The 14,233-nt window shown below is 43.5% G+C and overlaps 1 protein-coding gene across 2 annotated transcripts in view; it reads left to right on the forward strand.

Annotated features, from left to right (window-relative positions):
- The window catches only part of MGAT5B (alpha-1,6-mannosylglycoprotein 6-beta-N-acetylglucosaminyltransferase B), a 337,742-nt gene that overhangs the window by 99,785 nt on the left and 223,724 nt on the right, over window positions 1–14,233 (forward strand). For both annotated transcript variants that reach the window (XM_039328102.1, XM_039328103.1), the window contains exon 3: window positions 2,567–2,711. In XM_039328102.1, the coding sequence (XP_039184036.1) occupies window positions 2,567–2,711 (145 nt within the window). The remainder of the gene's footprint in view (window positions 1–2,566; window positions 2,712–14,233) is intronic.

Raw genomic sequence — 14,233 nt, forward strand, 5'->3', positions numbered from 1 at the left:
AAGTTCAGAAGAATGAAATGACAGCAATAAATTTGATGAGCAACTTAGCTTCGTAGGGGGCGTACATATAAATATTATACAGGATGAATTTTGCCCTTTACTTTCATCTCAAGGTCTTTCTATCATCATGAAAGAAACAATAAAAAAACCAATAGGCTTGGTTTCTCAGCCAACATGATAAGGAAATCTATGGATAAATGTATTAAATAATGGAAGTTAATGCTGTTTGTAATGTTCTCCAAACATGTTTTGCAAAAAATAATTCCCATAGCTGAATTCTGTGAAAGTATTTATTGAATAACAAGCCTAAGGTTATAGCACAAATCCTGGAAATGCCAAATTATTGATATAACTTTATTTGGGTGGCCATGTTAGTCTATAACGTTAAAAATAAAAATCTTGTGATATATTAAAGATAAATTCTTAGCACATAAATATTTGTGTTCCATCTTCCATTTCATCAAGTATATTCATTCCTCAGAAGTATAACAAATACTTCCTTTCTTCCCTCAGGTCTCACCATTTTAAATGTAGCCTGCTAGAAACTTTAAGACTAGGGGTTTTTATACTTCTCTGCTGGTCCTGCCAAAGCAAGTGGGAATCAGAACAATTCTTAGCACTTTGAATATGGGAACAAAGAAGACTTCTTGTTCTACTTTTAACATTCCCAAGATTGAGGCAGGTCTAAGTCTCTGGACAACAAATGAATAGGAATCAGAGTAGCACAAGAAGAGGTAGTCCTCAACTTACGACCACAATTAAGCCCAACATTTCTGTGGCTAAGTAAGACATTTGTTAAGTGAGTTTTGCCCCATTTTATGACCTTTCTTGCCACCGCTGTTAAATGAATCATTGCAATTGTTAAGTTAGTAACACAGTTGTTAAATAATTCTGGCCTCCCTGTTGACTTTGCTTCTCAGAAGGTCATGAAAGATGATCACATGACATGATCGCATGATCCCGGGACACTGCAACCATCATAAATATGTTGTTGTTAATTGCGAAGTCATGTCTGACCATCACGACCCCATGAACAATGTTCCTCCAGACCTTCCTGTCCTCTACCATCTCCTGGAGTCAATTTAAGCTCACTCCTACTGCTTCAGTGACTCCATCCAGCCACCTCATTCTCTGTCATCCCCTTCTTCTATTGCCCTCAATCTTTCCCAGCATTAGGCCCTTCTCCAGTGAGTCCTTCCTTCTCATTAGGTAGCCAAAGTATTTGAGTTTCAACTTCAGGATCTGGCCTTCTAAAGAGCAGTCGGGGTTGATCTCTTCTAGGACTGACCAGTATGAACACCTTACAGTCCAAGGGACTTGCAGGAGTCTTCTCCAGCACCATAGTTCAAAGGCCTCAATTCTTTGGCGCTCAGCCTTTCTTATGGTCCAACTTTCACAAAGCATCTGAATTTTGATTATGTCACCATGGGGAATGCTGCAGTGATCATAAGTGTGAAAGCTGGTCATAAATCACTTTTTTCAGTGCCATTATAACTTTGAACATTCACTGAATGAACTGTTGTAAATCGAGGGCTACCTGCTCAAAAGCACACTTAAAAAAAAATAATAGAGGATTGCAAGCTATAAATACAACTTTCTCAGTGGGCTATTTCTGTGTATGCTGTTATATTTCATTGTGCCAACCTGCTTCTGCTGTCTCTACTGCTAATAACTAGCTAACAAAGTATTAACAGTTTATCACAACCCTGACACCATCAAGTCCTGCTACTGATTATGGGTTCTTCTTAGGAGGCACCCACCTTCCTGACACCTCAAAAGCCTGAAGATCAGAGGCAACAAAACGGTATCATCTTATATCAGCAAGTCAGTGATGGTTCTTCAGTATTATACCAAGCTGAGCAGTACAGTATAGAAAAGCAAGAGAAAAAAATTAGAACTTATTTTTAAAGCCACTTTTAATGCTTGTTTGTTTGAGTTTTAAAAATGGAATAGGACATATATCTCATTGGGGTTTTTTAGGCTTTTTTCCCAGGTAGTCTAGAAACTGCTATGCTGTCCTTTTCTTACTCCTGCTTTCTCTGCCTTAAAAGTTATGCAGGGAGAATATTTTAAAAATTGTATAGCTGAAAGTTGGCAGGATTAATGACCCCTGCTATTTTTAACCAAATTCTGTTGGAAAATGAAGGTGTTGCAAACACTCTCAAACATCTTATTGGAGTCTAATAGATAAATATTTTTTCAGTTCAACTTAATCTATGAATCCCAAATTGCAAAGTCAGCTGAATTCATGCCTTCGTTGCCTATTGAATCTGCACTTTGATCTGAATCAGGAGTGATTCACACCGGCCCATCACATAATGTTATATTTGCTTTTAGGTTATTTTATTGTTTTTGCTGAGAACAAGCTAATCCAAGAACAGAGCATATACCATGTAGTAATGTGCGTCAGACTGAAATCTTGTCAGCAACTTCTTCCTGCCTTTTTCCCATTCGCAAGAATTAATGTTTGCCTTTTCCATCTGTCTGAATGTATCTCTGCTGCTTCTTGAGCACCACTGTAGAATGTTCTTCTGTTCCTTTCTCCTGCTTTCCTGTATGACTGCAGTGATGGGGACTCTGGAGTCAAGAGGAGTGCTGAGGAAAATGAGTGATATGTTGGAGACAATGGTGAAGAGGATGGAAGTGCTAGCCAGGCTGGAGAATAGCACAGACTTCCGGAAAGGGGAAGAAGCCCATTTTCCAATGGACAGGTCAGTACCTATGGACTGAACAGTTGGTTTAGCATTCCCCAGTGCCCATCCAACTTCTTCTGGACTTAAGGACTGAGGTCAATCCATCGGTCGATATGGGATTGATCTGCATGAAGGATGAATATTTATGTTTGCACAGCTCCAGTTTCTTGGCACAATTAGGTGGGTAAATCATTATGTGGAATACAGAATACAGCTACATTCTCATAATGCACTAATTGATTAACAAACCACATGAACTAGGTTTACAGACTGTGAGTTCTAATCCTCCTCAGCCATGAAAGACAACTGGGTGACTTTGGATTACTCTCCTTGAATTGTTTGTAAAAACAATAAAGATAGGATATTAAAAACATGTGAAGCAAAAACAAGTAAAGCTCATTAGGGCTTAGTGTGATGACCTGGATACAATATGATGGTTGGGTTTTAGCTTAGCCACTTGGTTTGAAAACCATGTTTATGTTCAGCTTATTATGTACATGCAATTTATGAATCTCTGTTCACCAGGTGGAACATTTGATTCAAAAAAAAAAAAGAAGAAGAACCAGATATGAGCTTATGTTTCAGGTCAAAATGTAGAGGGGTTGCAGGTAGCCTATCACCCATGTGTTCCTTTGCTTGTCCTAGCAAGCAAAATTTCAACAGGGTTAATTGCAAAATGAAGAGGGAAAAGAGAAAGCAGAAGCTCAAGGGACACTGTTAGGAGAAAGAAATTGCATAGTATCTCCGTGTGTGTGTGTGTGTGTGTGTGTGTGTGTGTGTGTGTGTGTGTGTAAAACTTCTATACCTTGAAAGATCCAGCAATTCTAGGGGTTCATTATATGTGGTTTATATACAAAATATAGGTTACAGAGTTTCAGTAAAAAATTCATACTTTAGCCATTTAGAGGATCTGTTTCCAAAATTCAGCTCTGTAGACTCTCTGATGGTATCCTGAAAAAGGACAGGAATTAGAAGAAATAAATAATAGCTACTGTGTAAAAATATGTTTAGAACAATGATGGGAAGTGTAATGTAGGTTTTTTTTTAGTAAGGCTAGCAATGTCAATTAATTTGTATGATGGATTGGCTGTTCATTTTTTAAACATAGAGTTCTGATTTGATTTCAACTTGATGTAGCTCTTGAGAACATGGAAAATTAATTTCTGATGACTGCAATTGATAACAATAGAAGTAACCTTTTTTAAAATTGGGCATTGTTATGGAACAAAATTAATATTCAGAGTAATTAATACTACAACAGTTTAGCCAAAGAAATATCCCTCTTCTCTTACTCTGTCATTTATTATCCTCAAAGCATTATGTATGCCCAGATGATATATTTTATTTGCTTACTTAGGTTGAGTATAGTAGTTACAATCCTGTAAATTAGTGAAGCTTAAAACTCACAGAAATGTATTTGTAATGATCTTCTCCTGTTTCATTTTTATGGAATTTAAATGCATCCTGTTATGTCCCGAGCCTTTGCAAACGGCTCGGGCGTTTGCAGGCAGTCCCGGGCAGGTGCAAAGCTGCCCGGGACCAGACAGGCTGTCGCCAGTGCCGTGCGCATGCGCGGGTGCTGGCGCGGGAAAAGTAACCCATTTACCCGGGAGTTGCCTATATAAGAGGCTGCGAGGCGTTTGGGCGAGGCTGAAGCCATCTTCCTGTAAGCTGAACGCTGAATAAAAGAAACTGAGAACTCCAGCTGCTTCTCGTGTCTGCTTTCCCGCCACGGACTCAACACTGGCGACGAGGATGGGATGCCTTGCACTACCTGGAAAGGAAGAAGTGTAAGCTTACCCAAGGAGTCCTGAGCGGCGGAAGAGGAACGGCGTCGACTCGGCAGCTGCCCGCCATTCCGGTGCGCATTCGGGGGTAGGCTGGCTGATAGACCCGTCTCCTGAAGATCCGAAGATGGCGAAAATCGGAAGGCTTTCAGAATTCGACGTCTCACATCCAGAGCGGTGGGAGTCCTACGTATCCAGAATGGAGAACTACTTCAAGGCAAACCAAGTGAGGAAGATAGCTTGAAGGCTGCCACCCTGCTTTGCGTTTGCGGCCAAGACGCCTTCGAAATCGCAGAAAACCTTGCAGCACCTGTTCCAGTAGAGTCTGTAAGCTACGCAGACCTGAAGAAGCTGATGAAGGAGCACTTCCACCCCAAGGTGTCCGTTATCTCATGGCGCCACACCTTCGAACAGAGGGATCAACGGTCCGGTGAGTCAGCCAAGGAATACATAGCCGCGTTACGGAAGGCCGCCAAGCCCTGCGAGTTCAAGGACCTCGAGGAACGACTGAGGGACCGATTCGTGTGCGGGTTAAGGCATCGAGAGCTACAACAGAGACTTTTCGCCAAGGAAGAATTATCCTTCCAAGACGCCTTAAGGGAAGTCACCGCAGAAGAAGCAGCAAGCGGCGCCGTCAAGAACATGCGGCCGATCAGAAGCAGTGCAGAGGGTGCGTCCGTGCACCAGGAAGACGTCTGACGAAACTCCGAGGAGGATCCGGACGAAGAAGTCGACCGTCTACACCCCGCGAAGGAAGAGAACCAGAAGGGAAGCTCTTCGGCTCCGCTCAAGTGCATCGGCTGACTGCAAGTTCCGCTCCGCTACCTGCCGGGCATGCGGCAAACAAGGGCACATTGCAGCTGTGTGTCTGGCCCGACGAAAGGCACAACCCCAAGAAGAACGCCTGAAGGGTACCAGACTCCCCAGCCAGAATAGGGTAGGTTTTTGCGCTTCGCGAAGAAGCATCTGTAGGACAGGCACACACAAGCCCATGAAGAAAAAGCTGTCACTCAACGTGAAGCTACAAGGGGTTCCATTATCTATGGAACTAGACACAGGGTCTGCCCTTTCCATCATTTCATTGCATACATTTAGGAAGATTTGTTCCAGTAGTGGGACTAAGGCCAAGTTAAGGCCTTCTGATATTGTATTAACAGATTTTCAGAACTCAAGAGTGTGTGTTAAGGGGGAGGCCACCCTTAACGTGCAATACAAGAGTTTTGAAGGTCCACTAGACTTATTAGTAGTAGGGGGTGAACGAACGAGTCTCATAGGACTCGATTGGTTTGAGGCCCTGGGGATACACGTCACAGGACTCAACAGCTTACAAACACTCGACTACAGGAAGTCTGCAAAGAATTTGCAGATGTTTTCAGCCCCCAGCTGGGCACATTCAAAGGACCACCTGTGTCCTTAAAGCTAGACCCCACTGTCACTCCATTAGGATTAAAGCAAGAAGGGTCCCTTTTGCTTTAAAAAGTAAGATTGACACTGAACTAGACAAACTAATCCAACAGGGAATCCTAGAACCTGTTGATTCCAGCCCATGGGAGACCCCCATTGTCACGCCTCTAAAGGCAAATGGGGACATTCGCATTTGTGCTGATTACAAATGCACACTCAATAAGGCATTGCAGCAACATGCCTATCCTGTTCCTGTGGTCAGTCACATCCTGGCCTCTCTCAAGGGGGGGCGTGTTTTTGCAAAGCTTGACCTAGCTCAAGCATATCAACAGCTGCCTGTTGATGATGATGCTGCTATAGCTCAGACCATTGTGACCCACAGGGGAGCCTTTAAGGTAAAAAGGCTACAGTTTGGAGTGAATGTCGCTCCTGGGATTTCCAAAGCGTAATGGAAAACACACTACGAGGTATACCAGGGGTCTGCCCCTACTTTGACGATGTCTTGATTGCAGGAGACTCCACACACATTCTAGCTGAAAGGCTTAGGGCTGTCCTGTTAAGATTCAGGAAATCAGGCCTCAAGCTCAGAAAAGACAAATGCCAGATTGGGGTGCCTTCTACTGAATTTCTGGGATTCAAAATTGATGCTGCTGGGATTCATCCTGCTGAATCCAAAATAACTGCTATTTTAGATGCACCCAGGCCAAAGTCTAAGGCCGAACTTCAGGCCTTCCTAGGCCTCCTGAATTTCTACAATTCTTTTCTTCCACATAAAGCTAGTGTAGCTGAGCCTCTTCACAGGATACTAGACAAACAGGCTGTGTGGCTGTGGTCACAAGCGCATGAGGCTTGCTTTAAAGAAGTCAAGGCCTTGCTCACTTCTAACAGTGTTCTTGCACATTTCAACGAGTCTCTCCCTGTGTGCTCGGCTTGTGATGCGTCCCCCTACGGGGTTGGAGCGTCCTGAGTCACATCAGGTTGATGGAACTCAGGTTACCTATTGCATACTAACTCCAGAACACTGTCTTCTGCTGAGCGAACTACGGCTTCAGGTAGGACAGGGAGGGCTCTGGCTGTTGTTGCTGGAATTAAAAAATTCCCGATTTTCTATAGGGCAGCATTTCACGTCTTCATGACCCAAAGCCTCTGCGGGACTGTTTACCACACGTAAGCAGACTCCCCACATCATTTCCCCTAGAATGCTTAGGTGGTCTATTTTTTTGTCTGCATATGATTTTTCATTACTCCACAAGCCTGGGAAAGAAATGGGCCATGCTGATGTCCTCAGTAGGTTGCCTCTGCCAGTAGTAGAAGCTGACCCCGCGCCAGCTGTCAACATTCTATCAATCCAAGCCTTGCCCGAGCTCCCTCTTAGTGCCAGGGATGTTACCGCTGAAACAGGTACAGATCACACACTTTCACGTGTCCGCTCTGGGTCCTGTCCGGGTGGCCTGAGCACTGCCCTAGTCCTGAGTTTCAGAGTTTCTGGTCCAAAAGGAACGAACTGTCCCTTTCTCAGGGTTGTCTGCTTTGGGGAAACAGAGTTGTCATTCCCACCTCAATGAGGACTAGGGTCTTAGAATCCCTCCACGAGGGTCATCCTGGCATTGTTCGTATGAAGGCTCTTGCACGCAGCCACTTGTGGTGGCCTGCTTTAGATAAAGATATTGAGGCTAAGGTACACGCATGCCACCTGTGCCAACGATCTCGCCCAGAGATACCCCAAGCTCCTGTCCATAGATGGGAGGAAACACAGTCCCCATGGTCTAGGGTGCACATTGACTACGCTGGGCCCTTTCAGGGCCAGTTCTTCTTGGTCCTTGTTGACAGCCATTCAAAATGGCTTGAGGTTGTGCCTGTCTCATCCACCACCACTGCAAAGACTATTCAGGTACTGAGGGGGATTTTTGCTGCACACGGGCTGCCAGATGTCATTGTGTCCGACAACGGCCCTCAATTCACCTCCTCCGAATTCCAAGCTTTCTTACAGGCAAACCTGATTCGTCATGCCACGTCTGCGCCTTTTCACCCGTCCACCAACGGTATGGCTGAACGCATGGTGCGCATCGCAAAGGACGCCTTGAAGAGACTCACCTACGGGGACTGGCATCACAGGTTGGCTGACTTTCTCCTTTCTTATCGCACCACACCGTCCACTTCTACAGGGAGAAGTCCAGCTGAACTTCGTTGGGGGCGCCAACTTACTACTAGACTTGACCGGTTGCATCCGGACAGACTGCCTTCATCTACCTCACATCCTAGGGCACCTAGACAACTACTTGTGGGTGCCCCGGTTTGGGCTCGCAATTACGGGCCTGGTCATACATGGGTCCCCGCTTCTGTGTCCAGGATCACAGGTCCTCTCTCCTACGAGGTTGCCCTGGACAACGGTCGTGTCCTGCGGCGGCACATCGACCAACTTCGCTCTAGGCGAGACTTTTCTGATGAGACTCCTGGGTCTTTTCCAGGGGGGGAGGGGGACCCTTTGGAGCAAAGGGAAGGGCAAGAGCTACTGCCCACCTCCACTGAGGGAGCCACAAACGGCCCATCTCAGGGTTCTGCAATTGCTCCGAAAAGAAAGTCATGGAGCTTACCCACACAACAGGCACTCACGCCTACTCCAGCCAGGGAGTCACCCCGGGGGCATACTCACTTTCCACATACATCACACAGCACTCCAGCAACGGAGGATACCCGGGGGCATCCCAACAAATCATTCCCCGCAAGAGAGCTGGCACACAATTCCCAAGGTTGGCCTGACCTTACCCCAAATCCTACAGGGGGTCAAACATACACAGAGCTAGTCGAGGAACCAAGTCCCGACTACAACACCCCTAGCACAAATCAGGGAACACCTGAGTTTTGGGAAAGTACAGAAACCCACACGAGCCCGAGCACAGAATGGGGTTCAGGGAATGGACAGCCTCCTGACAGGTCTTGGACTGACCTAGGAGGTTCTACAGAGACGCCCAGCAGTGGCTATCACTTCAAGGGGCCTGAGGGTCTACAGCTAGGTAGGACAACCAGGTCACAAAGCAACAGAAGCCCTGGCCTGACGAGCCCGGTGGGCAAGCAAGCAGGCCAGGCATCGGGGCACAGTCCTTGGAAGACACCAGGGCACAATAGAGAGAACAGGCTCACGCCTCCCTCCAGTCAGGGGACTTATGCCAGTAACCCAGAGCTAAGAAGGTCACAGAGAGCAAAGAAATCTCCTAAGTATCTAGAAGATTACATAACATTGCTGGCAAGGCAAAAGCCAGTAATCAGTGGGAGCACTGGGGAGCAAAATGTCATATAAAATAAATGTTGTATGTTGGTAGTAGTTTTAGCCCGGGGGAAAGGGGTGTTATGTCCCGAGCCTTGCAAACGGCTCGGGCGTTTGCAGGCAGTCCCGGGCAGGTGCAAAGCTGCCCGGGACCAGACAGGCTGTCGCCAGCGCCGTGCGCATGCGCGGGTGCTGGCGCGGGAAAAGTAACCCATTTACCCGGGAGTTGCCTATATAAGAGGCTGCGAGGCGTTTGGGCGAGGCTGAAGCCATCTTCCTGTAAGCTGAACGCTGAATAAAAGAAACTGAGAACTCCAGCTGCTTCTCGTGTCTGTTTTCCCGCCACGGACTCAACACATCCCTTTCTCATTGTGTGAAATTTAAGCAGTTACCAGTGGTATCAGAGGTGAAAAGTGATATCACCTGTTTGACTTCAAATATTCAACAGATATTGGACATCAGGATTTATGTGATCAGTAGGTTTCTATTGTATCACAAACCCCAAAGACTGAAAATAAAATTGCTGTTTATTATTAGACACGGTGCAGTCTCCATTTGCAATGGTGTTCAGTCATTTTTCACATTTAGCTCATTAGTTTTCTCTCCAGGAATTGCTTTTCTGAGACACGCGTTCATTGTTTTTTGTAGACATTCTACTCAGCTCTCACAAAAAAAGGGGGAGGAGACAATAAAAAGCAGGAGAAGCCTTAGTCTTTGGCTTCATTATGGTTCGGTAGTCCGAGCCTGCTTTGAAGAGCAATTTCCTCTTTAATGCAGCTATGGAGTGCTTTGAAGTTAAGCTTTGATTAAGTTAGCAGCAAATAAGTGGGTGGCAATGTTAACTGCTGGATTGCTTTAGCAATCTTTCCTCCCCCCCTTCTCCTCTCCCTCCCCCTCCACTTTCTTCTACAAAGAGAATTGATGCTTCTTCCATACTTTCTTCTGACCTCAGAAACAGATGAGAAATGAAGCATATGAATAATCAATATGAAAAATCAAAGCCAGCTTTGGATAATCTTTTAGGGAGCTTAATAGGTTGCATTGCATTAAGGCACACAGCATTGAGTTTTGCAGAAAACTTTTTTTAAAAAAAGATAAGCCATCAGTGGTATCATTCCCCTGACCACAAAATAAACTGTGATTTAAATGTGTTTTTAAGGTGCTGTAAGTAATGTGCCTTTAACTGATTTGACTCTATTTCAGAGTTATTACAAGGACAGACTGTTTGACCTTGATATGAAATCAGACTTTCCTAGACTTTTGCTGAGTTGGAGGGGTGCTATGGATTGTTGGTCAGTATTCACAGTTTTCCAAAATTTAAAGGCTGACATCAAACAAGGCTACCAAGTAATAGAACTGAGGTTGCTGATAAGAAGGTAGTAAGGTTTTGTTTTGTTTTGGTGCCTTTTGATTCCTGATGACTGCCTGTAGTTTTCTTAGCAAATGTTTTTGGAAGTGGTTTACCATTGCCTCCTTCCTAGGGCTGAGAGTGACTGGCCCAAGGTCATCCAGCTGGCTTTGTGCTTCAGGTGGGACTAGAACTCACAATCTCCTGGTTTCCAGCCAGGTGCCTTAATCATTGCACCAAGCTAGTTCACCAGCAAGGCAGAGCTGTCAGTATAACTGTTTAAAATCACATATATAAATGTTTGCTTGTCTGTAAGAATTTATATTTCTGTTCAGCTGATGCTTAAACAATTAAAAAATAGTTAAAATACCTGACTATATTAACACAGCAAAATTCAAAATGGATCATCAAGCTAGCCCAAAAAAGCAAAATAGGCTTTCAAAAAAACAAAAGAAGAGATGAACCTAATTTGACCTTTGGACAACATCAATGGTAAATCATGCGTGGTCCTTTTGGATGCTCCCTGGGTCAAGATTCTTTGGAATCTACTCAACTGCTCTTGACATTTGTTTAATCAATGTCAGCTTCTTCTCAGAGGGCATTTCAGCTGGTGGCAATGCTTGGCTGAGCTTAGAAGATAAGAAGAGTCAGAAACTTGCAAGGTAAATGGAAAGTGAAAAAAAAAATCTGAAAAATGGTAATATCTAATTGCTTCCATACTTTTGCCAGGAAAATGTGAGAGAACATTAGGAACTAAACTTAAAGTTTGCTGTCCTGTATCTTTGAGACTTTTTTTTTGCAGGAGTGAAGCATTCTTAAAAAAAATTAAGACAGTTTGGTTGTCTTTTACAAGAAAGATTTTGTGAATGGGATATTTATCTGTAAAGTTGGAAATCTTCCCTTTCTATTTTTAACAGAATTGCTCCTGTCTACAAGGAACCTAGTACAATATACTCAATACCCAAACTATAAAGAGTATTCAGTACACTTGGTGGTTGGTTAGGGCTTAACCATCATGCCAGGGTGCCCGATTCCCAAGTATACAGGGTCAACCATCTTTCTTTCTTCCTTTCTTTCTTTCTTTCTTTCTTTCTTTCTTTCTTTCTTTCTTTCTTTCTTTCTTTCTTTCTTTCTTTCTTCTTTCATCTTTCTTTCTTTTTTTCTTTCTTTCTTTCCCCCCTTCACCATAGCCAAGCACTCCGAATTTGTTGGCAATGTCACTTTTGCTCTCCGAGTTCATGGTGACCTAACCCTAACCCTAAGTGGAATTTTCCTACAATGGGATTTTCCCATGTATTTTACAAGGAAACATAGATAGGGTAGCCTAGAAAAGTCAGTGCCCTACTAACAATATCCAAGCACTCCGAATTGGTTGGCAATGTCCATTTTGCTCTCCAAGTTCATGGTGACCTAACCCTAACCCTAATTGGAATTTTCCTCCAATGGGATTTTCCCATGTATTTTACATGAAAATGTAGATAGGGCAGACTAGAAAATACCTAGTTACTCCGAATTTGTTGGCGATGTCCATTTTGCTCTATGACTTCATGGTGACCTAACCGTAACCCTAAGTGCAATTTTCCTCCAATAGGATTTTCCCATGTATTTTCCCAGAAAACATAGATAGGTCAGCCTAGAAAAGTAGGTGCCCTTCTAACCATACCCAAGCACCCCGAATTGGTTGGCGATGTCAATTTTACTCTGACTTCATGGTTACCTAACACTAACCCTAAGTGGAATTTTTCTCAAATGGGATTTTCCCATGTGTTTTACCAGGAGACATAGTTCGGTCAGCCTAGAAAAGTAAGTGCCCTTCTAACCATACTCAGTTACTCCAAATTTGTTGGTGATGTCCATTTTGCTCTATGACTTCATGGTGACCTAAACCTAACTCTATGTGGAATTTTCCTCCAAAGGGATTTTCCCATGTATTTTACCAAGAAACAAAAATAGGGCAGTTTACAAATGTAAGTGCCCTGCTTAACATACCCAAGCACTCCAAATTGGTTGGTGAAGTCCATTTTCCTCTATGAGTTCTTAGTGACCTAACCCTAACCCTAAGTGGAATTTTTCTCCAATGTGATTTTCCCATGTATTTTACCAGGAAACAGATAGGGCAGCCTACAAAAGTAAGTGCCCTCCTAACCATACCAGTTACTCCGAATTTGTTGTCAATGTCCATTTTGCTCTATGACTTCATGGAGACCTAAACCTAACCCTAAGTGGAATTTTCCTCTAGTGGGATTTTACCATGAATTTTACCAAGAAACAAAGATAGGGCAGCTTAGAAATGTAAATGCCCTCTTAAACATACCCAAGCACTCTGAATTGGTGATGTCCATTTTGCTCTATGACTTCATGGTGAACTAACCCTACCCCTAACTGGAATTTTCCTCCAACGGGATTTTCCCATGTATTTTACCAGGAAACAAAGGGCAGCCTAGAAAAATTAGTACTCTCCTAACCATAGCCAAGCACTCCGAATTTGTTAGTGATGTCCATTTTGCTCTATGAGTTCATCGTGACCTAAACCTAACCCTAAGTGGAATTTTCCTTCAATGGGATTTTACCATGTATTTTACCAGGAAATATAGATAGGGCAACCTAGAAAAGTGAGTGCCCTCCTAACCATACCAAAGCACTCTGAATTTGTTGGCGATATCCTTTTTGCTCTATGATTTCATGGTGACTTAACCCTAACCCTAAGTTGAATTGACCTTTAAAGGGATTTTCCCATGTATTTCACCAGGAAACATAGATAGGGTAGCCTGGAAAAGTCAGTGCCCTCCTAACCATAAAAAAGCTCTCTGAATTTGTTGGTGATATCCATTTTGCTCTATGATTTCATGGGGACCTAACACTAACACTATGTAGAATTTTCCTCCAATGCGATTTTCCCAGTATTTTTCCAGGAAATATAGATAGGGCAAGAAACGTAAGTGCTCTCCTAACCATACTCACGCGCTCTAAATTTGTTGGCGAAGTCCATTTTTCTCTATGATTTCATAGTGACCTAAACTTAACCTAAGATGAATTTTCCTTCAAAGGTATTTTCCCATGTATTTTAAAAAGAAATATCGATAGGGTAGCATTGAAAAGTGAGTGCCATCCTAACTGTACCATAGCAGTCCCAATATATTGGCGAAGTCCACTTTGCTCTATGAGTTCATGTTGACCTAAGGCTAACTTCTTCCAATGCGATTTTCCCATGTATTTTACCAGGAAACATAGATAGGGCTGCCTAGAAAAGTTGTTGCCCTCCTAAACATACCCTAGCACCCCAAATTTTTTGATGATGTCCATTTTGCTCTATGAGTTCATGTTGATCTAACCCAAAACCTAAGTGGAATTTTCCTCCAATGGGATTTTCCCATGCATTTTACCAGGAAACATAGATAGGGCAGCCTAGAAAAGTAATTGCCCTCCTAACCATACCCAGTTGCTCCAAAAATGTTGGCGATGTCCATTTTGCTCTGTGACTTTATGTAGACCTAACTTTAAATCTAAGTGGAATTTTCCTCCAATGGGATTTTCCCATGTATTTTACCAAGAAACAAAGATAGGACAGCTTAGAAATGCCCCCAAATATATCCAAGCATTCCGTATTGGTTGGTAATGTCGATTTTGCTCTATGACCTCATGGTGACCTAACCCTAAATCTATGTGGAATTTTCCTCCAATGCTATTTTCCCATGTATTTTACCAGGAAACATAGATAGGGCAGCCTACAAAAGTT

The sequence above is a fragment of the Crotalus tigris genome, unplaced genomic scaffold (genome assembly GCF_016545835.1).
Source record: "Crotalus tigris isolate CLP2741 ecotype Arizona unplaced genomic scaffold, ASM1654583v1 scf7180000024370.6872682, whole genome shotgun sequence".
Lineage (NCBI taxonomy): Eukaryota > Metazoa > Chordata > Lepidosauria > Squamata > Viperidae > Crotalus > Crotalus tigris.